The 24,646-nt window shown below is 44.0% G+C and overlaps 1 protein-coding gene across 1 annotated transcript in view; it reads right to left on the bottom strand.

Annotated features, from left to right (window-relative positions):
* Nucleotides 1-12,076, bottom strand: part of LOC122933780 — a 43,241-nt gene extending 31,165 nt beyond the window's left edge. The window contains exons 1-2 of the mRNA XM_044288794.1: nt 12,025-12,076; nt 7,092-7,242 (exon numbers count right to left, since the gene is read on the bottom strand). Coding sequence (XP_044144729.1) covers nt 7,092-7,242; nt 12,025-12,035 — 162 coding nt within the window. The 5' untranslated portion in view covers nt 12,036-12,076. The remainder of the gene's footprint in view (nt 1-7,091; nt 7,243-12,024) is intronic.
* Between the last annotated feature and the right edge of the window lie 12,570 nt (nt 12,077-24,646).

Below are 24,646 nucleotides of genomic sequence, written 5' to 3'. Positions count from 1 at the left end.
CATAAGGATCCAACTGCCCGATCCTTTTGTTCTCTAGGAGACGAGCCACTGCCAGGGCTTTCTGGAGGTAGCTTTCATCTCTTTCCCCAGGCAAAATTCGGGCTAGCAAGCATGTGTATGGTACAGTCAGGAAAGATAGCTGTATGTTCGGCCAACAGCTATCTTATATCTATGTATGAACAGTTTAAGGGGATCTGTCACGGCACGGTGTGGATGGTAAACGCCACACCAAACACAGGAGGGAAGGGAGGAGGTACTAGGCCTGGAAACCAGGGAAAGGGGAAAGGTCAACACCTAGTGAATCCCAAAACCGAGCCCTGACTACTATCAGTATAAATAGACCTTGATGGTAGGAATGTCCATACACAGGAACCTATAGCCCTATCTGACCCTAAAGTGTCCTGGAAATAGTGTCAGGACAGGAGACTCCCTCAGGCCTAATACCAAAATATAGGGGAATACAAAAAACTAGAAATAGGAAAAGCCTCTCCTCCTCTCCTTTCCAAGCTTCTATGGAACACCAAAAATTGCATCCAATAGTGAAGTACCGTCATCTAAATTGGAGTAAAAATGGTTTTATTATACTCACAATATACAAGTATACACGAGCAATATACAATGGATTAATCACCCGACCCGGGTTTCGCTCAGTCGAGCTTCGTCAGGGGTATTCGTATTCATGTTTGTTTCCCCATGTCCGTGATTATTTTGCAGGCTTCGATTGTGGATTTCCTGTGACTTCTGAGGCAGTGCGGTCCAACCAAAAGAAACGCTTTCACCTGTGTGAACTATACCCACTTCACCACTGGGACCTGCGACGCCACGGAACAACGTACTTATTTATAAATAGAAATAGGAAAAAGACACTTAACTCCGAAGTACGCAGGTGAGCAGGAACCAAACACTAGCACTTACACAACCAGAAAGGAGCTATCAATCGCAAAGCATGATGGGTGAGACCAGACTAAATAGAGGAGTTGGAATGACCACTTGAGCTACACTTAAGACAAGAGGTGTGGTCATAACCAGCAACAACACAGAAACAAGTGAAACCAAAGAGGCTCTCAGATCATATCACGTGCAGCCAGTCTCTTAGATCTTCTGACCCCTGTCATTGGAGGGACCGTGACAGGATCGGTCACCAGCAACGTCCCTGTTCAAATTTTTGCATAGACAAGTAGCTGAAGGTCACTTTGCCACTGTCAATTAAAGCAGCAAAGGAGGGGCTGGTCACAGAAAAGCTAAGCTTGAGTGCAATGAGAGCAACAGGGACATGCTTTTTGCACCAAAGGCCAAATTTGCATATTAGGAAAAGTATCATAACTCAGGAATGGAGCATCAGATCGACAAAATAAAGATAGCCCTTTATTCAGGTGAACTGCAGCTACAATGCATTCGGAAAGACTTCAGACCCTTTAACTTTTTTTACATTTTGTTATATTCAGGCTTTGTGCTAAAATAAAAAAGTTCATGCTTTTACCATCATTCTGTACTCAGTACTCCATAATAAACTGAAAACAGAATTTATTGAAAAGGAAAAACTAAAATACTGCATTGAGTATTAAGAGTTCAGACCCCTAATACACTATACGACCCAATGCTAATTTTATTATATATTATTTGCTAACATTATTTCTGTGACATGATGTAACAGATAATTCTCCAGTAGGTGGAATGCATAAAGAAAAATAAAATACTATTTACAATGTGAAAGTTCGAGAGTTTTGACTGAATCTACTCTCTCTCTGGCACGTACAGTGAACTCTCTAATGTCAACCAATACTGTACTTAGCTACTTAGCTATTTTATTAATATTGTAGACAAATGCCTGTTGTCTGCAAATTAAATGTCAAAAGGTTTTCTAATGTTTAACAGTATGCTTGGGATTGTGTGTTTATTACCTCATTTCTGCTATTTTATGAGAAAATACACAGAGAGCTGAAGTAAATATAACAAGGACACTTGCCCTGTGCCCACCAGGCCTTCCAATAATCTAGTCATAGGAGTGATTTAAGAAAATGCTACTTATGCACTAATTATAGCTTCTAATGTGGTATGTGCCCTTGATTTTGGCACCACAGTGGGGTAATGATTGGAAGCATAACACACAGAAACAGATGTATGATTATGTAGATGCATAGTTGGAAAAGCACACAGGTCCAACCTATAATTTGTCATGACATTTGTTCATAAATTCAAATGTATGCCGTGTGGACTGGCTGCCATATACTGTTGGTGTGTATCTAGGGCCATGGGTCGGTGTGGCAGTGCACACCTGCATATTGGCTACGGATACTTGTGGTGTCCAATTGTATTCCGTGTGATTGCCAGATACTGGTGGTATGTATCTAGGGCCATGTGTCTACGTGGCAGTGCATATTCGTTTGTGTTGTGCGGATAATTTGTGGTGTGAACATGAGTATTGTGTATGTCTCTCCTCTTGGTTCTGTTCAGCAATTGCTGTGTGTTCTATGTTCCTTGCAGATTTCTGTTTGTGTGTACGTGTAGGTGCTTTGGGCTATTGAGCTCAGCTATATGTTCTGTTTATGCATCTCTCCCCTTGGCTGAGCAACAGCAATTGTTCCTGTATCTGAGTCTGTTGCCTGTTCAGTCTTGCCAGTCTGTATGTCTGTTCTGTGTCCGTTGTCATGTCTGACCTCACCCTGCCTGAGTTCCTGCCGTGGTTTGTCTATGCCCTGCTTGTCTGCTCTCTGTTTAGTTCTGTCCATATTTTGTCATCCAATCTGGTATTTCTGCTTTTGTTCCAGTGACCTGTGTTTTAGACTTAGTTCCTGATCAAACTTTGCATGTAGTTTTGTCCATTTCCTGATCCAAGTATAGTCAGCTGTCAAGTATACCAGGACCATCCCAGGAAGTAGCAGTCTGGTTGCTAACCCGCAGCAAAGTACAAATCCCTGTATAGGGGTTAAAGGGCGAATCCCGGGAAGCGCCCTTAAGGTTTGGCCCAATGTCAGACCGGTTACTTGGCATAGTGGTTCCACCTTACCACTCATTGGTCTTGATCCGTAGCATAATCTTACAGTGTTGATCCAAATAAACACAAAGAAAAACAAAAACATAAAATTCCTTCCTGGCTTCAAATCTTGCAATCAGAATGAATCCGTGGATCAACACTCCACCTTCTTATTTCTAGTGCCCATAATCTGCAATATTGTATATTCAAGAAAGGCATCCAACACCAGTGATGAGCGGCAGGGGCAATATTTGAATTTGCAATATTTTGCTAATATTTTTGCGAATATTCGTCATATATTCGCAAATTCGAGAATTTGTGATCTCATCATAATCTTCTTGATTGCGAAAATCGGCAATTGGAAAATTAGCGATACGAAAATTTGCGATACGAAAATTTGCGATCAACACTACTCCTAAAGTCAAAGATATTGCAGCCTTCTCATTGGCCCACAAGCAAGAAGCAGATTGGGATCATGGGTACTGATGAAAAAAAATCTAGAATATTCGCGATTACGACGATAGAGCACTATATTCTAGATACTTGCGAATTCTCGAAAGTGCCAATATTCGCTATAAAAATTTGCGATTAGAATATTCGAGATCAACACTATCCAACACCTTCTATCACTTGTTCAATGAGTCAACCAAAAAGCTTTAGGCAGAACAAGCTTTTGTTTTCAGGCCGCTTGCAGCGTTCAGCTGTCCGCCTGGCCGTGCGGAGGCGTGCGGATCCGTCCAGACTTACAATGTAAGTCAATGGGAACGGATCCGCTTGAAGATGACACCATATGGCTCAATCTTCAAGCGGATCCGTCCCCCATTGACTTTACATTGAAAGTCTGAACGGATCCGCTCAGGCTACTTTCGCACTTAGAAATTTTTCTAAGTTATTAATGCAGACGGATCCGTACTGAACGGAGCCTCCGTCTGCATTAATATGATCGGATCCGTTCAGAATGGATCCGATCAAGCGCAAGTGTGAAAGTAGCCTAAAAATAAAGACCCCTTCAAACTGACCTTTTGCTTACAGATAACCAGTTAAATAAGCTCAAGTCCAAGACACGGGTATAACTAAAGGCTTATGGGCCCTGGTGTAAGAGTTCAGCTTAAGCCCCTTCCTCAGTGCTTTGTGCCCTGGGGCAGGAAAGCACATTGAAACTACACACACCCCCCTTATGCCAAATTCCTGACCTAACCACTTCCCTCCAGCCAGAGATGTAACTAGACCAGCATGCACTTTCTATAATACCACTTCTTATGTGGCACAGGGGTCTTTGGGCCCCCTCAAGCTTCTGGGCCCGGTAGTGACTGCTACCTCTGCACCCTCTATAGCTACGCACCTAAATTTTATTACATTTCAAGGAGCATAGATGCATAAAAATTTTAAAATCATATTTAATATGTTTTAAAATATCATATCATCATGTTCTTAGCACGCATTTTTACCAAAAGCAAATTTGCTAATTCTCTACATCCTCATTCAAGTTTGTAACATTAGGGCAGGACAGAAGGAGACAACACAACAACACAGCAGTCCAACATCACTGAAAGGCTAAGCCTCCTTGGTTTCTGGGCCAAAGTATCAAACCACAGCATCAAAGACTGCCACAAAGCAACGCATCCATGTAACCAGACAAAAACCTCCACCTCTGCAACTTCCTTCAGTCTGGCCTGCTCCCCCTCAGGTGTTGTCTTGTGGTGGCATTGGTCGTCTTACATCATGTTACACTTGACTAAGGTGGACATGAAGTGGCAAGTGGACTTAACCAACTCAAAGTGCCTAACAGCAGAAAAAATAAATCAAGACTCAATGATGTTTCACTGTGACCTAAGACAGCTCTATATAGATCTTCATACTGCAGCAACCTAAGGACACTGTATGGTCTCTTCAGCAGGGATGCAACTAAAATGATGAACTTCCTAGGGGTAAACATGAAAGGCGACATAATACTGCTCAGTGCAAGGTTTGAGAGTCAGGATACATGGCTATACACATAAATCAGCCATATTTTCGCAAACTCCTTTACAGCAAATTTACAATGGTAAGATGAAAATATGTACTTGCCTGTCAAAGGTTATTTTCCAAGCTGTAAACTATACTGATGACTTTGATACTATCCATATATAAAGAGAGAGATCCTTTTGATGGTAAATGGGACTGATATACAATATCACACAAAACCCGTGGACTGGTGTGTCACTGTTTTTAGAAGAATGCAACCTGTCACCGTTTTTTAACCATAAGAACCATCGGCATCCTGAGATAGTTCTCCCCTACCCTAATAATCCTAGGTTTATTTTTTTAAACACCTCCAAGTACTTCTTTTACAGTCCACTTTTGCTTTTTTCAAGTTATGTAAATTTAAAGCTTACCTCATCACTTCCCATTCCTAACCCCACCTCCCGTTACATGAGTGACATAATCTAAAGATCCTACCCTCCTCCCGAACTCACGTCCCAAATCCCGCGCATGTGCAGAACCAGTCACCTCACTTCTCATCTCACACTGATCATATAATGTATACTGCGCAGCTGTGAGACTTGGAAGAGAAGGGGTGGAGATGAGCAATCGTAGAGGGCGTGTCTTATTAGTTTGTGGGCATGGCTGTACTCCAAGAGTCAGAGAACGCTGGACTCATCTCTGATGCATGGAGGAGATAGGACTCATCTAAGGTGCATTTACATATATGGCGGGAACACCTATTTTAGGTTTTTCTCTGAACTGATAGTTCATTCAGAATTGATTTTAATATCATTGTTAATGTATTATAAAGTATTTATAGAAAAGCGAGTGGATGAATAGGCTTAGAAAGTGCTGACAGGTTTCCTTTAATCATGATTTTCATATACTTCCTAGACCTCGAGGGGAGTTTCTTCTGTTATTATGGAGTATATGTGAGAAGGCACAAGAAACAAGGTGCCATAGTAGATGATAGGTACGTGTCACCGGTGTGCATTGCCTCAGTGAAAAGAATATTTTGTAAGTAACCCGGGGCGGATTTCATTGGAGTAGTCAAAGAGCAGGATGGGGTGACTACTCCCACGTATCCAGACCAGGTTTTCTCTGGCCTATATAAGCTAGGAAGCACAGGAGCGCTGGGGGTGTGGTTTTAAGTCTGGAAGTGGGATAGACTGGGAGTACAGCTGTGTGGAGTGTTTCAGCGGAGAAGCCTGCTATTGCCAAGTCTTTTCCCCCTCAGGCTGGTGGTGGAAACCAGGAACTACAGAGGACTGTAAGTCAGACCACTTCACATGGACTGTGTTTTTTGTGTGTTTACAACCTGAAGTAAGCGAGTATTTGTTGAATCCGTTTTTGGACAAAATAAAAAAGACTATTGTTTGAACTATATCTCTATTTCTAAAGTCACCATTTGAGCTGATCGCCACTATATACATATATATATATATATATATATATATATATAGACACAGTGAGAGGTTTAGTCTGGGAGAACAGGTATTTTCCTCCCAGCATGTGCTGCTGGAATGATTTACAGCCAGGGGAGGTCAAATACCGGACCGGATTTTAAATACTGGCCCGGGTTTTGGCAGCACCTGGCTGTCCTTAAATAGGCAGCTGGGCTCAGTAGCCATGTCTCTGTGTTGGGATCTTGGAGCCTTGTGTCTGGATGAAGGCTTACTACCTGTTTGGCATGAAAACAGGTTGGTGCTGCTATCAGCATGGACTCTTTGAGGCAGAACTGCCGCATGGCGTGAATTACCACCAACACCGCAAGGTGACTTTTTGTTTAAATATGACTGCTTGTTTTGTCACTTGCCTAAAGTGTAAATAAAACACTGAACTGTTTAATCCAAAGAACTTGTTGTTGCCTCTATACTGAGTCCGCTAATCTTGTTTACCAGAGCGAGTCCCTACAATATATATAATCAATCAGGGATGGCCAACCTGCGGCTCTCCAGCTGTTGTAAAACTACAACTCCCACCATGCCCTACTGTAGCCTGATAGCTGTAAGCGGTGAGGACATACTGGGAGTTGTAGTTTTGCAACAGCTGGAGAGCCTCAGGTTGACCATCCCTGAAATATATAAATAAAGTAACAATAAAGTTAGCTACACTTTAGTGAGGATACATATAGAAATGGAAAAATACTCACTGGAGACGAAATGCCGGAATCACAGCTCTGCTGCAATGCCCTTCTGTTGCATGACAAGACTGGTAAAAATGTGTTGGTTTCGCTTAGATCAGAGCAGTGCGATGAATAGGATTTAGAGAAGCTGTTATTGCTCGTGTTCACACCTGAGGAGCTGAAGAGATAATATTATAAGCAGAGCATGGAAATCACAAGCCACGCTTCATTTTCGCATTATATTCCTAGTCAACATGCTTGTCCCTCAAACAGATGTCAGCCTTCTGCTAATGCATACCATTTCATTTCATTTCACAAAGCACATTATTTGAAAAGTTACGTCTAAGTATAAGCAGCTGGAGAAAATGGAAGCTGAAAACTGTATTTTCTGTGCCATATCATTTATTTCTGAGAGCTGTATGTAATACAAATGTAGCATGGTTTACTACTATATGAGATTATGAATTGATCAGACGTCACTGGCAATGAGAGGGGCTCCTGGGCCTTAATACAGGATCTAACCCCCCAACCCATTCTACCATGTTGTGTCTTTTTATGTAGCCTTTGATATCCCCCAAGCTCCAGAACCTGGTGTGACTGCTATCTCTACACCCTATATTACTTTATAATACAATGTCCTCTTACGGGGCAGATCTTTGGCCCCCGTTGGTACCAGCACACAACAGTTGGTCACCCCTAGCAGTAATACGAGGGACACTAACAGCTCAGCAATACGTGCAGGACATCCTGCGGCCACATGTGCTGCCTCTCATGGCAAGGCTGCAAACTTGCTTTTTTCAGCAGGATAATGCTCGCTCACACACAGCAAGGTTTTCCCAGGAATGTCTTTGCCAGATTGTAACATCTCCTTGGTCTGCACGGTCACCAGGTTTATTGCCAATTGAACATTTATGAGACCAGCTAGGACGCAAGGTTTGGCAAATTATGAGTGTGCAGGATCTACAGGCTCATCTGCAACATCTGTGGCTAAGGTGGCACTGGATACCAATCAGAACCTGTATGCTGCCCAACCACATCTCATCTTGTATCCCTTTTTTTCCCCTGACATAAGCCAAATGAATGGCAGGCTGACATAAGATGGATGAAATTGACGAGTTTGGCCATAAGTCTAATGTGTGTGGGCACACGTCTGGCTGACTTGCTTTCAGACTGTCTAGGTGATGCATGCATGTACGGAGCTTTCATCATAATACAGAAAATATACTTCTCATTACTTTCATACTTTAATTACAAACCAGCCATTATAAAGTATACTTTAATTACTGGTTTTATTCATAGGCCACAGTCATATTTATGTGAATCATTAAAAGGGTTTTTATAAAATTACATTTATGATTTTCCAGGAGTGGAGACGCCACAATGCTCTGAATAGTGAGGTCCCTATACTCTGAAAATGGGTGGACCCATGGGTGACTCCGTAATACCTATTGATTTCAGTCAGTTTAGCTTCCCTTGAGTTCAATGAATCTCCATGCTCGCCGTTTCTAAATTATGCCATGTACACTTAGCATGTATGCTGGGAAAAGCCCCTGGTGTGTGTGCTGTGCATAGCCATAGGGCTCCAGTCAACCAACAGAGGCTAAAAGAGTTTTCTTTGACCTCCTTTAAGCAGGTTTATGACGTATACCCCAATAAAAGGTATGTAATAGCATAGTAGAATGCACTGTTCTACAAAAAGGTATAAAGGAAAATAAAGTATACCACCTTTTACTATGGAACCCATGAACGATGCATCACACCATATGCCTTTAGAGTGGGATATATCACAACCTTGTGTCAGAGGTATAAATCAGGAGCTTTTCCCTCTGTATATGTCAAAAAGAGAATATATGCATAATGTGAACAATACAGAAATCAGCAAGCCAAAGCAAATTATAGGCAAAGTGGTTTATTGAGTGCTGGGATTCCATCGCTCAGAGCATTTAAAGGGGTATTCTGGTTAGATTAAGTTATCCCCTACTCACAGGATAGGGGAAAAACTACTAGATCAGTGGGAGTCGAACCGCTGGTACTCCCACTGATCACAAGAACAGGGGCTCCGTACTCCATGCAGCCCCCCGGCAATGAATAGAGCAGTCGGTGGCACATGCGCATGGTAGCGCTATTCATTTCTAAAGGAATTCTGTAGATTGCCAAGTACTGCGCTTGGCTATCTCCAGAATTCCCTTAGAAATGAATGTAGCGGCTGCACGCATGCCTGACTGGCCACTTCGTTCATTTCAAGGGGGCTGAAGGGAGTATGGGGCTCCCATTCTCATGAACATGGGGGCTCCAGTCGTAGGACCCCCACTGATCAAATAGTTATCCCCTATTCTGTGGATAATGGATAACAATCTAACCAGAATACCCCTTTAGCATGTCCAGAGTAACTAAAATTTGACCAAATTTGCACCAACATTTCAGACTTTCCTACGGGCGGGACCTCGGCAACCTGAATCATATAAACACAATGGGGAGATTTGCTAATCTGAAATACGCCTAATTTCAGGTGCTATTTGCGACTTTTCTCTACTTACACCAAGTCTAAAATTGTGGGAGGGGCATGGAAAGAGGACAGGACGACAAGTGTAGAAAAAGGTCTAAATTTAGGACAATAAGGAAGCTGTCTTACATTTAGAACTGGCGCTGGATGCGCCGAAGTTATGGAGAGGCCTGCGCCTCTTGATAACTTTGGCGGAACCACCGGCAGCTTAGAAGTTTATTAAGACCGGTATGTAAAACACCAGTCTTAATAAATGTGCCCCAATATCTGCACCATAAAATTGACACACATTACACCAGAAAGGTACATAGTGCTTTGCCAGCAAGGGGGTTGATGTACATTTCTGGTGTAATGTGTGGCAAATTTCTGATTCAGATATTGAGGGACTTTTATGCCATTCTTGATCCTTCTGCGCTGGAGTGAGATGCATCTAATTTATTAAGAGGAAGATGCCTCTTAATAAATTAGGCCCATCTCTGGTCTCTGCAGTCCATGCAGCAAAAACTCAAGTATATGTCAGCCAGGAGTAGGCATATACTTCAGCTATAACTTATGTCATAGTAAATCTATCTATCTTTCTCACCACTTTAGAAAGTTCTTCAAAAGTTGTAAAATATTGCGCACATATGGCATGCGCCAAAATTTGCAATATTTTTACCCCACTACTGTGACATAAAGACATTAGTAAATTCCCCTTGTGTTTATATCATTCAGACCGCCGAGGTGTCATCCAAGCCCTGTCCAGAGCTTGCGAACATGGCGAGGATGGAGGAGAATGCCAAAAAATCTATAATTTTGGTGCGAACTTGATCCAGTTTTATTTAATATCGAAATTTTAAATGGTATTTGCTTTGGCTTGCTGATTTCTGTAAGGTACAGTTCTGTGTTAGAACTACTTTTCTGGCACAGGGAACTCCAGACAATGACCTAGAATTATTACCATTAAAGGTCAGCAGATTTGTACCTATGAAACTGTCTGATCTGTTACATGTGCGCTTGGCAGCTGAAGTCATCTGTGTTGGTCCAGTGTTCATATGTGCCCACATTACTGTGAAAAACTATGTTTTATTCTATGCAAATGAGCCTCTAGGAGCAATAGGGGCGTTGCTGTTACACCTAGAGGTTCTGCTCTCTTTCTGGTTCTGCCACACCCCTCTACAGTTTGACAGGACCACGCAGTGAAAACGCTATGGCTCTGGCAGAGAGCAGAGCCTCTAGGTGTAGCGCCCAAGCCCCTGTTGCTCCTAGAGGCTCATTTACATATATTAAAACATCATTTTTCTCAGCAAAGCAGACACATAAGAACCTGGGACCAACACAGATGCCTTCAGCTTCCCTGCACACATGGAGCAGGTCAGCCAAGTGCAGTTCTGCTGACAGATGCCCCTTTATAATTCTGGGGCACTCTACGCCAGTGAGGTTTGCAATTAAGACAGGCGTACAAAACACAAGTCTTAATTAATTCCCACATGAATAATGTTCAAATTCCAAATTTGAATTGAGCTACCTGGTAGACCTCTCAGTTTTCATGTCTCCTGGTCATACACTGCAGTATATTTGACTCCACAATTTCTGTTGGAATCCTTCTAGTCCTTTAGGTACCACAAGGTGATATACACTTGACTCTCCACACTGCAGCAATACAATAGTTTCTGTCCTGTACCACAACATGCATTTTTCATAAGCGTCCTCTTTTAAAGGGAAGGTCTACTAACCCACATAACGTGATCTATGAGATTAAACCTTCCACACATACACTGCTCATTCATTCATTGTAAATCTACATTTTGTAATAGATGAAATATGAAGACTGACACGACCATAATCTGTATTCATTGCTGTTCAACGCCATATGATACAGGCTGCACAACAAGTGATAGTGATTGCGTTCAGGAATCACGCAATTAGGAGGCAACGTATGGCATGGTTGTCCATTCGGTGTAAAATGATCCGTAATGCAGATTTTATTATACACATTTAATGTTACATTATTTCAAGGCCATTCTGAACGAGATGTAATGAAATTGCATAGCTCAAAATGATAACATTGTATTTTTACATTCCTGGGAGCAATTAGCTGTTATTAGGGATAATGCTGCTCACAGGGCCAGGCCAAATAGAAGAGATTTAAAGCTGTAAAAAAAAAAAAAAAAAAAACTTCATTCCAAGGACTTTTATATGGTGCTTGAATTGAAGAAATGATTTCAATCTATTTCCAAGGGCACTTAAATCGACTCATATAAAAACCCTCCGAAATAAGCCGCCATCTACAGTTTAAGGGTAATTTAATTAGATCGAACATTCAATTAAAGAGCCTGTTTTTTTTCTGTTCATTTCGGCCACTATCAGCTGTTCAGGTCTCTGAAATAAAGACACTTAATCCTGTAACAGTAGATTGTCTTTCATTTGTTTTCCAAAATGATAGTAGGGAAATAAGAACATCTCCTGCTTTCTTACCTTTCTGACATGTCTCCTTGCTTTACTTGGTGTCTCTGGATGTGATATTCATCTGCAGAACTTCTTTGTCCTTTGTTTTCACCATAGCGGACCCACTGCTGCCGGCATTGTGCACTGACTGTGGGATGTTTAGGAAGACTCCATGGATCTAGTTTCCGCAGGGACAATATGTGTTACTTGATAACATGCCGTCATTTCCGCTGTCCAGAGATCCATGTGTCTTCTTATCAAAGAACTCATCCTTGTCTATTCAAGCGTTCTGCTAGCACCTGGGCATTGCCACCAGTGCCTGTTAGTAATAGGAAGCAGGTTCATAAACTATATACGTCCATTATTAATACTGTAAATGCAGTCCATTACCAATTCCGTTTTCGACCTGTAATATGTTGTAGCTGTACGTTCTACACAAATCTACAATCTATGTAAAAACAATCATTTGTAAAGATGTCATTCCTCATGGTGACTGTATGAGTTTATGAATTGCATCGGTATTTGGGGGATATGTTTACCTGTCCATCATTATTGGAAATGGATCCAAGACATTAGGAAAATAAACAATTTAAAGGGCATCTGTCAGCAGATTTATACTTATTACACTGGCTGACCTATTGCATGTGCACTTGGCAGCTGAAGGCATCGGTGTTGGTCCCATCTTCATATGTGCCCGCATTACTGAGAAAAATGATATTTTGATATATGCAAGTGAGCCTCTAGGAGCAATGGGGGCGTTGTCGTTACACTTAGAGGCTCGGCTCTCTCTGCAACTGCCACGTCCTCTGCACTATGATTGAAAAGGCCAGGTGAGATGATGTTTATACTGTGTGGTCCTGTCAATCAGAGGGTGCGGCAGTACCAGGGAGAGAGCTGAGCCTCTATGTGTAATGACAACGCCCCCAATGCTGCTAGAGGCGGAGGAGGGCACTAAGGGGACAGTCTTACTGAGGAGGTGCACTAAGAATGCATCATCGATGTGTTAGGACACTATTACTATATACCACAAAATAGATACTCAAAGGATGTGGGGCACAAAAGTGTGCAGTTATTGTGTTTGGGAGCACAAAGGGGAATGGTCAGCATTGGGTGTGTATGGACAGAATTGAGTGAGATTAGAGGCATTTTAGATTTTATTTTTTTTAAACATAGAAAGTGACAAGAAAAGTTTAAAATAACATCAATAAAAATTATTTAACACCCTTCCCGACCTCTGCTGTAATAGTATGGCTCAAGTTGGGTCTTTAAAGATGGTGCCTGCTCACAAGCGGCGTTGGCGCCATAGCTGCTGGCTTTCTGCTGTTTAAGCTGTTTAAGGGCTGTTTCACACGAGCGGATGCCGTGCGTGACATCCGATGCGTGAATGACAGCCAAGAACCGATGCGGACTGCAGAAGCACGGAGCATTAACATGGTGACGCTCTATGATCTCTTTACTATGAAATCACAGTGAGATAAAGTTGTCACTGTGATTTTGTAGTAAAGAGATCACAGAGAGGCACGGAGCATTATCAGTCATGTTACTGCTCCGTGTCTCTGCTGTCTGCATCGGGTCTTGGCTGTCATTCACGCAGCGGATGTCACGCACGGCATCCGCTCGTGTGAAACAGCCCTCATACAGCAGACTCCCGGGGCTAATGTCTGCGATTGGCAGTAATGCCGATTTCAGGCACTGAACCTCTCAGATGCCCAGGTCAAATGCGACCACGGCATCTGAGAGCGCACCACTTCCATTCTATTAAAATATATAAATAGTTATCCCATACGACAAGCTGCGTACAGGAAAAAAAATTAAATGGCCAATTTGTAATTTTTTTTTGTTACTTCACTTCTCAAATAATTGACTAAAAAGTGATCAAAAAGTCACACACTCCAAAATGGGATAACTAAAAATGACAGATCGTCCTGCAAAAACTGAGCCCTCACATAGACATAGACATAACTATGAAAAAGTTATGGGGGTTAAAATATGGTAATGGAATTAAAAGACAAGAAAAACGATATAAATGTGGAATCGCCATAATGGTACTGACCTGGAGAATGAAGGTCTCGAGTCAGTTTTACTGCTTAGGGAACGCAGTTTATTTCACCTCATTTGGCCCTCATTTTAGCCCTGAAATATCTATGTGAATAGTAAAATAAAAAAGTTATGGATCTGGGAAGGCAGAGAGTGAAAAATAAAAATGCAAAAATGGAAAATTGCTGCTGGTTGAAGAGGTTAAAATGTTTAACATAACACTTGGTTTAAAACTATAAAAACTGTCATTTTCTGATGGCACATTTCTTTTCCATTTTTGTAATGCCAAACATTTTTCAGATCATTTTGGTGGTTTTATTTTTTTATTTGCAACATGCATTTTTCAAGCCCTTTAGCAAAATTCACTGTGATTGCATTTCCTGCCATTTCTTGGTCATTCTATGGCTTCTTTCACACTACCGTTTTTTGTTTTGTTTTGCGGGCCTTTTTTTGCAGTCCGTATACGGAACCATTCATTTCAATGGTTCCGCAAAAAAAACAGAATGTACTCCGTATGCATTCCGTTTCCGTATTTCCGTTCCCTTGAAAGATAGAACATGTCCTATTATTGCCCGCAAATCACGTTCCGTGGCTCCATTCAAGTCAAAGGGTCCGCAAAAAAAACGGAACACATACGGAAATGCATCCGTATGTCTTCCGCATCCGTTCCGTTTTCGCGGAACCATCTATTGAAAATGTTATGCCCAGCCCCATTTTCTCTATGTAATTACTGTATACTGTATATGCCATACGGAAAAACTAAACGGAAACAAAAAATGGAACAACGGATCCGTAAAAAACAGACCGCAAAACACTGAAATATCCATATGGTAGTGTGAAAGAGGCCTCAAGCTGTTGCCTCAGGACGTGAGGCTGGCGGCTCCTATGTTTGTCTACCCAAATTCATACTTTGCTCCTGATGAGCCTGCAAAAACGCATCGAGCAGGGAGTGGGGACAAACCGAGTAGCTTAGTTAGCCTAGTCAATGCCCGTTGATTCGTGTTCACACTGCAGTGGCTGTGTACGTGCCCAATTGCGCAATAGGGGGCATGTGCTTACTTATTATTATCAGCCAATTGTCAGTGTCGGCAGATGTTTATCAACTGGTGAGTTTAGACCCAGGGCAATAGGTTTATCAAGTCACCAGATTGCCGGGCTATTGACTAATGGCACTGATTCCGCATACACCACTGTAAGATGCCTGAGGTGTAATTAAAACAGGAGCAGTCATACACTGCTAGAGACTACATGGTGCGATCACTTTGATTGCACCACCTGTTTAGTAGTAATACTCACATGGTTCTTGTAGTTGATTCGTGTCCACAACATTGCGACTGTGCACGTGGTGTTACGTGGGCTCCAGGCAGGACAGCTGACTGCTTGAGAGCTTGTCATTTGACTTGGTGTGGACAGATGTTTATCAACTAGAAAAGTTTTTAATTTAGGTAGAGTTTATCCGTCCCGTTCACACATATTTTTGAGTGTTCTAATAAAAATTGCTTTTTAGCTTTTCCACACAGCGTTCCTTTTTTTCAGTGATTACATTTCTTGGCAAGTGTGAAGACTGGACCAGAAAGCTAAGATCTGTGGGGACCTGGTAAGCATCAGAACAGCAGCGGTAGATGAGCAAAGTGAGTAATGCTTCTTTCATTTTTTTGTTTCTTTCCAAGAAAAAATGCATCCCTCTGGATAACCCCTAATTTTCAAATAGAAATGTATGATTTCAGTAATTAAAGTATATTACAAAAATGGTTAGTATCACTGCCCTTACACATTACACAAATAAAAATAGAATGGAAGTTACACTTTAAATCTTTTTTAAATGATCGAAAAGTCCAGGAGTAGTGTTGATTTAGCATTCTCGGCCGACCACCGCACCATGCTCGGCCGACCACCGCACCATGCTCGGCCGAACACCGCACCATGCTCGGCCGAATACCGCATGTGCTCGAGCGCAATGCTTGAGTCTCCTCCCCGAGTCTCCTCCCCGCTGCGCAGCCAATAAACGTGCAGGTAAGAACTGCCGTCACTGTAGTGTTAGTCAGGGAGACCTGTGCTGAAGAAGGGAAAGATAGTGTTGGGAGTGAATTTTTTAAGTTGAAAAACTTGTCAGAGACCAAAAAGTCATTTTAGGGACTATTGATGTGTGTGGCAGCAGCAATATATATTTTTTGCGTAACCTGCACTAAATTGCTAAAACTTTACAGACCAAAAGTCCTTTTAAGGACTATTGTTGTGTGTGTGGCAGCAGCAATATATATATTTTAGGGCAACCTGCACTAAATTGCTACAACTTTACAGAACCAAAAGTCCTTTTAAAGACTATTGTGTGTGGCAGCAATATCTATTTTTAGCGCATCCTACGCTAAATAGCGTGCAATAGTTAGGCCACTGCAGACAGCAACATTATCTGCGCTACATCTCCTGTGTAACGTGTGCGCATCCCAAACATATCTGTGACATCCAGTGTACTTTTTCCGTAGACAGTATCTGCTGAGGACAGTGAAATTAGCTGTGGTACATCTCCTGTGTAACGTGTGCACATCCAAAAAATATCAGTGACGTCCAGTGTATTTTTTTCCACATTCCAAATACCTGTGACATTCCCTATATTTTTTTATTAGCCGCTGGTGACATCAGCGACATTATCTGTGGTATTTCTCCTGTGTAATGTTTCCACATCCCAAATTCCTGTGACATTCCCAGGAATGTTTTATTAGCCACTGCTAACATCAGTGACATTATCTGCGGTATATCTCCTGTGTGACGTTTCCACATCCCAAATAGTGATGGACGAACATCTGCCGGGACGGTTCGCGAATGCGATCATGCGAATACGTTTAAATGTTTGCGGCGGGTCCCATTCATTTTGATGGCAGGCGAACCTGAAAAACCTTCAGCTCATATTTGCAGCCAATAAATAATTACTAGAAGTGCACAAATAGTCCCACAACATGGTCAGTGACATACCAGATGTATTATTCGAATTTGCGATCTCCATAAAAAAAAATTTCAATGCAAAATATCGGCAATATAATTTTCGCATACGCGCATGCGCAAATGCACTATACAGTACTCAAATGCACTATAAAGAAAGTATATTGGTATATAACACTCCTCTTCAATCAGTTTTTTGGGGGGGTGACTGGTATATCACACCAGTAGAAATGATTTGTTCCAATAACGCTTGTCCCTCTATATACCTGCAGTATTGCAGCAGAACCACAAACAACTGCCGCACAATACAAATGCACTATAATATACTTTCTAACATAGAAAGTATATTATAACATTGTACAAGGAAGGCAATCTATTAGAATATACATGAAGATAAAACTTAACCTTTAATAATTTTACTATGAGGGTCCATTCACACGTCCGCAAGTGTTTTGCGAATCCGCAAAACACAGACACCGGCAATGTGCATTCCGCAATTTGCGGACCGCACATCGCCGGCACTATAATAGAAAATGCATAATCTTGACTGCAATTGCGGACAAGAATAGGACATGTTCTATTTTTTTGCGGAAACAAAAGCACAAATGCGGAAGTGGGGATCCGCAAATGCGGATGCGGAAAGCACATTCCGGCCCCATTGAAAATGAATGGGTCGGCACCCGTTCCGCAAAATTTCGGAACGGATGCGGACCCATTTTGCGGATGTGTGAATGGAAAAGATATCCTTCAAAATAAAAATAAATTAAATTATTAAAGTTAAGCAAAAAGCATAGATTTGGTAGGCAATAACAAGTGCTCGGCGGCACTAAATCAGGTGCTCTGGGCACTAAATCAGAAACCATATGTCCTACCACAATCCGGGGGGTTTCAGTGCACATCGATGAATCCAGGAGGATAAGCAAAAAAAATCTATCCCTGGGCTAGATGATGATGTGGTATTGAAGGACAGGGTGGGCAAAGAACTGTCCCTGATATGGCCCTACAGGGGGGTGCTATTCTGGCCCTGATAGCCTAACCACAGACCACCCGCCCTGATAAGAGCAACCCCGCCCGGAACCTTACCCTATATAAAAATAGCCCTAGTAAGCCCCTAGCCCCCTGACTTCCAGGTGATCACTATATAGATCTATGTCTTTTTGACTCATTATAAAAGTATATTATAAGTATATCGCACCCCTATACTAGTGCTTAAAATGACTTTTGTGGCACTATTAGCTAGCGTTTGGTGTCCCTAACAGCCTGTCCCTGCTCCACACAGCAACTTCTCCCTACACTGGCAAAACTGAATGTAAAATGGCGGACAGATCAGGTTTATTTATAAGGAAGGGGGTATGTCCATGTGCTGAAATGTCTCAATTGGCTGTTCTGTACCACCTGATGGATGTGTCATGGGTCAAAGTTCTTTACAATGTAAAAGAATATGGCAGGCCAAATTTCTCCATATGTTCGCATGTTTGGCGAATCGGGAACACGCAAAGTTTGCCGTGAAACAACCGCCGGCGAACCGCAAGGCCATCTCTAATCCAAAATACCTTTTTTAGCTTTTTCCGCATACAAATACAAATCCTACACTACTGTATGTGTGACAAGCATATATAACATTATGAAGAAGACGAGCAGTAAGGGACAGGGAAGTGGCCGTGATGCTGATGGTGCACGCAAAAGCCGTGGCCCTGGGCACTTTGAAACTGTGCCTGCTGCCAGAGTGCAAGAAAAACAATCATCCACAATACCTAGCTTCATGTCCCAGTTTGCAGGGTGGCGCAGGGCAACGCTCTCGAAGTCAGACCAGTGCGACCAGGTGGTCAGTTGGATTGCAACAGATAAAGCTTCCAGTCGGTTAAGCACGACCCTGTCTTCCACCAAGTCCAGTCTCAGTAGCCAAGAGTCTGGTCAACACAATCCTCACCCTGATCCTCCTTCCTCCCACCAAGGAGAGTCTTGCCAAACAAGTGATCCCACACTCGGATATTCCGAGGAGCTCTTTTCAGCACCATTCCTTCATTTGGGCCTCTCGACAAGCCCGTATGAAGAGGGATATGAGATCTTGTGCCCTGATTCCCAAACTCTTAGCATCCACAGTCACAAGAAGGTGACGGTGGGGAACGGCAATTAGTGTTTCACAAGGTGGATGATGATGATGATGATGAGACACAGTTGGCAATAAGTCAATGGCAATTAGTGTCTCAAGAGGTTGATGATAAGGATGAGACACAGTTGTCAATAGCTGTGTTACGTGCTGGCCAATCTCCTTTCGAAGGCGCAGGCCCGGATGCCTCCCACCCTGCACCTAGACCTTCGTAAGCACCATCAGCGACCACATCCACTTCCGTGTCCCAGCACAGAGTACAAATGTCCTTACCCCAGGCATTTGAACGCAAGTGCAAATACACAGCTACCCACCCACAGGCCATAGCACTAAATGCGCAACTTTCCAAATTACTGGCCCTGGAAATGTTGCCATTTATGCCTGTGGACACTGAGGCCTTCCGCAGCCTGATGTCGGCGGCCGTCCCTCGTTACGCAGTCCCCAGCCACCACTATTTTTCACGGTGTGCCGTGCCTGCCTTACACCAGCATGTGTCCCGTAACATCACCCGTGCCCTGACCAACGCAGTTACTGGGAAGGTCCACTTAACCACTGATGCTACATTTCCATGACTGCACACTGGGTGAACGTTGTGGAGGCCGGGAGAGACTCGTACCCTGGGGTGGCACAAGTGCTACCAATGCCAAGGATTGCGGACCCTAATTCCATCAGGGTTTATGCCACCACCTACGTTAGTAGTTCCGACCCCCAATTCTCCTCTGCCTCCTCCTCCACTTCGACCTCAGAATTATCCGTGTGCAGCACCAGTCAGCCATCAGTCGGTAGCTGGAAGCAGTGTAGCACTGCAGGCCATGCTTAAGCTGATATGCTTAAGTGACAAACTGCACACTGCTGCAGTGCTGTGGAAGAGGATAAGAGACCAGACTGAGCTGTGGCTCTCTCCACTCAACCTAGAACCAAGCATAGTTGTGTCTGATAATGTCCGTAACTTGGTGGCGGCTTTAGAGCTCGGCAAGCTCACACACATTCTCATGCCTAGCCCACATCTTCAACTTAATGGTTCAGCAGTTTCTTAAAACCTACCCCAATTTGCCTGAGCTACTGGTAAAGGTGCGCCGTATGTGTGCCCATTTCCGCAAGTCATCGGCAGCTTCCACCAGTCTGTCAACGCTGCAGCAGAGCTTACAATTGCCAGCTCACCGACTGTTGTGCGACGTGAGCACGCGCTGGAACTCCATATTCCACATGTTGGCCAGGCTTTGTGAGCAGCAGAGGGCAGTTGTGAAATACCAGCTGCAACATGGTCATGGTCGTCGCCTTTCCAATCAGCTTCCGCTCTTCACAAGCGAGGAGTGGGCATGTATATCTGACCTCTGTGAAGCTTTGAGGAATCAACACAGATGGTGAGCGGCGATAACACTATTATCAGCGTCACCATCCTACTTCTGTGTCTACTCAAACGCTCGCTGCTCACAATTAAGGCCGACGCTTTGCATGTGGAAGAGGTGGAAATGGGGGAAAACATTACACAGGGTGATAGCCAGACCACCCTCAGTTTGTCTTCTCAGCGCAAATTGGATGATGAAGAGGAGGAGGAGCAGGAGACGGTCTCCTCCGCTACAGAGGGAAGTACCCATGGAAGTTTAATTCCATCTGTTCAGCGTGGATGGGCAGAAGAGGAGGAAGAGGATGAGGAGATTAAAAGTCATCCTCCTGATGACGACAGCGAAGTCTTGCCTTTTGGGACTCTGGCACATATGGCTGACTTTATGTTAGGCTGCCTTTCCCAGTGACCCACGCGTTTTACACATTTTGGACAACACCCTGTTCACCCTTTTCGACCCCCGCTACAAAGAGAACTTCTCATCTCTCATTCCTGTGGTGGAGAGGACGAGCAAAATACCAGAAGGTCCTTGTGGGAAAAATTGCTCCAAACATTTCCAGAAAAAAAGAGAGAAGTTGTCCCTTCAAGGGAGAATGGTGCAGCCGCACCTCTCACCAGGGTACTGCTAGGAAACGTAATGTGAAAATTAAAGGGGCAGTAACGTTCTAAAATATATAACTTTTAATGATACAAGTAAAATATACATAAACCCCTTACAGACATAAACAGACAGAGACAAGCGGGACCCTGAGTACACGTAAACCGCTGGGAGGCGGGTCACGGTAGATGGGGCCCCTCGGGCAGACCCTTATTCAAATGGTGTGGACCCCAAGGGTCAAGGGGAATCACACCTAGTGGTGAAAATAAACGCAAGTGTCCTGTGTCCCAGGGTAAGGACACTAGGGCAATGCCTAGTGTAGGTAAGAAGACAAGGGTAGATCTTACCGGTACAGAGTAGAAAGGCACGTTTATTCATCAAGCTCAGGAGGGGTGTCCTTCAGGACAGGGTCTTCGTGAGGAGGGTCATGCGTTGTGGAGTGCTGCAGGGAATTGAACTGTCCCTGTTGTACCGTACTTGACTTACTATGACCCTGGTGCCCTAACACGGGATCCGTGCCCCGCAAGGGGTGGTCCCGTCCGGAACCTCACCCTGGTCTAAGGTCCCTATAAGACCCTGCCGGGGTGATGAGGAGGACACCTGATAAAGTGGAAAATAAAACCGTGGGTACAAAAAGATGGGTATGTTCACCTGTCCCTACGCGTTTCTTCAATTGAACACACTTAAGAATAGTTGTAATAAACCCCTTGAATCGTCAGGGGACGGGGGTTAGCGCAAGTGGTAGTTGTCCTCAATTGCACAGTATAAAGGTTATATTGCTGATCATAATGAAAGGGGCAGACTAGATTAAGCCACTCGTGGTACGTGGTGTATTTACACTAGAGCTGACCTCAACTGCAAAAAATGAGTAAGATGATGTTAGGCAGTTGGGAGGGAAGCACAGACTAGCTCTGGCCACTCAATGGTGTGTGGTATGGTTATTGTGTACCTAGAGTGCGTATGGCAAAGATCCAGGTGTACCTGTAACACAAAAATAATAAAGGAACGCCCACTAGACAGATGTCTAATGATAAGTACCCCTGCCGACCCCCTAATACAAGGAAGGGCCGGCAGGCAGTGCACCAATATACATCCAGAAACTCAAATATTACAGAGTATAGTTACTTACATGCAGCATGGGATGCGTATGGCAACCTTCTGGCTGGACTGGCATCAGACAGTTCGTATGAGGCCGGGTCTGTGGCGTCTGGCAGCGCTGTATGGCGCGCTGATGCTGTTTTGAAGTGAAGGGGGGCGGAGGTTTAGTCCGTGCATGCGCGCACGCGACGTGGTCGCATTGCGATGAGAAAGCATCACATGTTGCGGCACACGTCACGTGGGTGCGCGTCGTTGGTCAGGTGAGCCCTGGAGCCGTCCCATTATTTGCCTGTGTCCGCCGGCAAGCGCACCCAGTCAGGTTACAGTAAAAGCCAGTGGGCGTACGCAGCAGGTGGACACAGGATGGGCGGACACAGCGGTTCACTCAAGGAGGCTAAGTGGATGGAGCTGGGCAAAATTACACTGTCCAGCTACTACAAGCCACTTGCATATAGATTATGTGTGGGGGGTCATAGTCACAGATCCACCACTAAGGACGACAAGGTGGACATTGAAGGGCAGGGATAACTACAGTAACCAGGGATGGGACCACAATGGGGAGTGAATAAATTGCAAACTCCCAGCCCACATATGGAAAAAATTACTGAATACATAGACAAAAGAATAATCCTATATAACGAAAAAGCATAATTTAGATATTATATCTCCAGGCGGACGTGATACTGGAAGGTATGGTGACTATACATCACCCCACATTGCCACCGATGATACTGGTCAAGGGGGGGGGGTGGAAGAAAGAGGCAAAGCACCCACCAGTGGCCCCGTCAGAGAAAGCACCCAAACTGAAGTTGGCCATTAAGGCCTTGGGGGTTGGTGGTTTTTAATTTAAAAATCCACCAGCACTCACGTTGGAGTATGCGCTTGTCCCAATCGCCTCCACGTTGAGGTTTCTGGACATGTTCAATACCCATAAAGGTCACGGCTGAGGTGCGTCCGCCGTGGTCAGTGTGGACATGTCTCGCAACCGGGGTATCTCTGTCATTGCGGATGTCCCCGATGTGCTCCCCCATCCGCTTGCGTAGTTCCCTGCGGGTCTTACCCACATACCTCTTGCCGCATTCACAGGTGAGGAGGTAGATAACACCCGTGGTGCGGCAATTGATAAAGTCACGTATGTGGTAAGTCTGACCTGCAGGGTCCAACGCAAAGGATTTGCCTTGGGTGAGGTGAGCACAAAAGCTGCAGTGTCCACATCTATGGCAGCCCCTAACCGGGCTATCCAGCCACGTGCGTTGTTTCTCTGGTGGACTATAGTGGCTATTGACCAGCCTATCTCTTAAATTGATCCCTCTCCTGAAGGTCACATAGGGTTGGGGGCTTAAAACTGCAGCTAAATCAGGGTCCATAAGAAGAGTACCCCAATTGCAGCCTAAGATCTCCCTTATTCTGGTGGCTGTGGAGTCAAAGGTCCCTACAACCCGTATCAATTTCTGAGGATCCGTGTCTGTGTTTTTAGTGGGGTGACAACATTGGCGGCAGAGTACATAGTTCCTTAGCCAACCGAGGAGGGGAGATGAGGGGAACACACAACAGTTCCAACAGAGGCAGGGAAAAACTCTCCAAAGCCTGGGACAGTTTCATGGCACCCAGCCAGCACCCTCACCCTGATGCATGGCCTAGTGTCACAAGGAGGAAATTTTTTGGGAAGATGGTGAAGGAGTAGCATAGCAGACCTTATCAGCATCCTTAATGATCTATCTGTCTCTTACAACTACTTGGTATCCAAGCTGGACATGTGGCATGAACTGGCGCTGTACGCCTTGGAGGCGCTGACCTTCCCTGCTGCCAGCGTTTTTTCAGAGCGGGTATTTAGTGCTGCTGGGGGCATGATAACTGATAAGCACATCCGCCTGTCAATTAAAAATGCTGACAGGTTGACTCCTATAAAAATGAACAAGGCCTGGATTGCCACTGACTTCTCTTCTCCACCCGAGGAAAGCGTCTGAACATAAAGGCACTTTAAATGTGTTTTTTTGAATAATGTACTGAATACACTTTATTCCCATGCACCCCTTCCACCACAAAAAAGGGTATATGGTTCAATCTTCTTTTTCTCTTTCTCCTCCTCTTCCATCATATCAACATGTTTATTAGTCTGCCCTCGCTCCTAATGTTGTAGAGGGTCAGCTCACCTGCAGGTCCTCACCTACAATCTTTTAGAGGTTCCGCTCACCAGCAGGCCCTCATATATAATGTTTTTAAGGGTCAGCTCACCAGCAGGCCCTCAACCATAATGTTTTACAGGGTCAGCTCACCAGAAGGCCCTCACCTACAATCTTTTAGAGGGTCAGATCACCAGCAGGCCCTCACCTACAATCATTTAGAGGGTCAGCTCACCTGCAAGCCCTCACATAAAATGTTTTTGAGGGTCAGCTCCTCAGCAGGCCCTCAACCTGTCACGGATGGTGTTGCAGAAAGCTGGAACTTATAAAAAAAATCAGACTGGCTTGATCCCAAACTAAGGAGCATATGGGTGAGCCCTATAAAACCCATAGAGCTCTCCCTG

The sequence above is a fragment of the Bufo gargarizans genome, chromosome 4, assembly GCF_014858855.1.
Source record: "Bufo gargarizans isolate SCDJY-AF-19 chromosome 4, ASM1485885v1, whole genome shotgun sequence".
Lineage (NCBI taxonomy): Eukaryota > Metazoa > Chordata > Amphibia > Anura > Bufonidae > Bufo > Bufo gargarizans.
The sequence above is the reverse complement of the archived record's forward strand: the minus strand, read 5'-3'. Positions and strand labels throughout refer to the sequence as shown.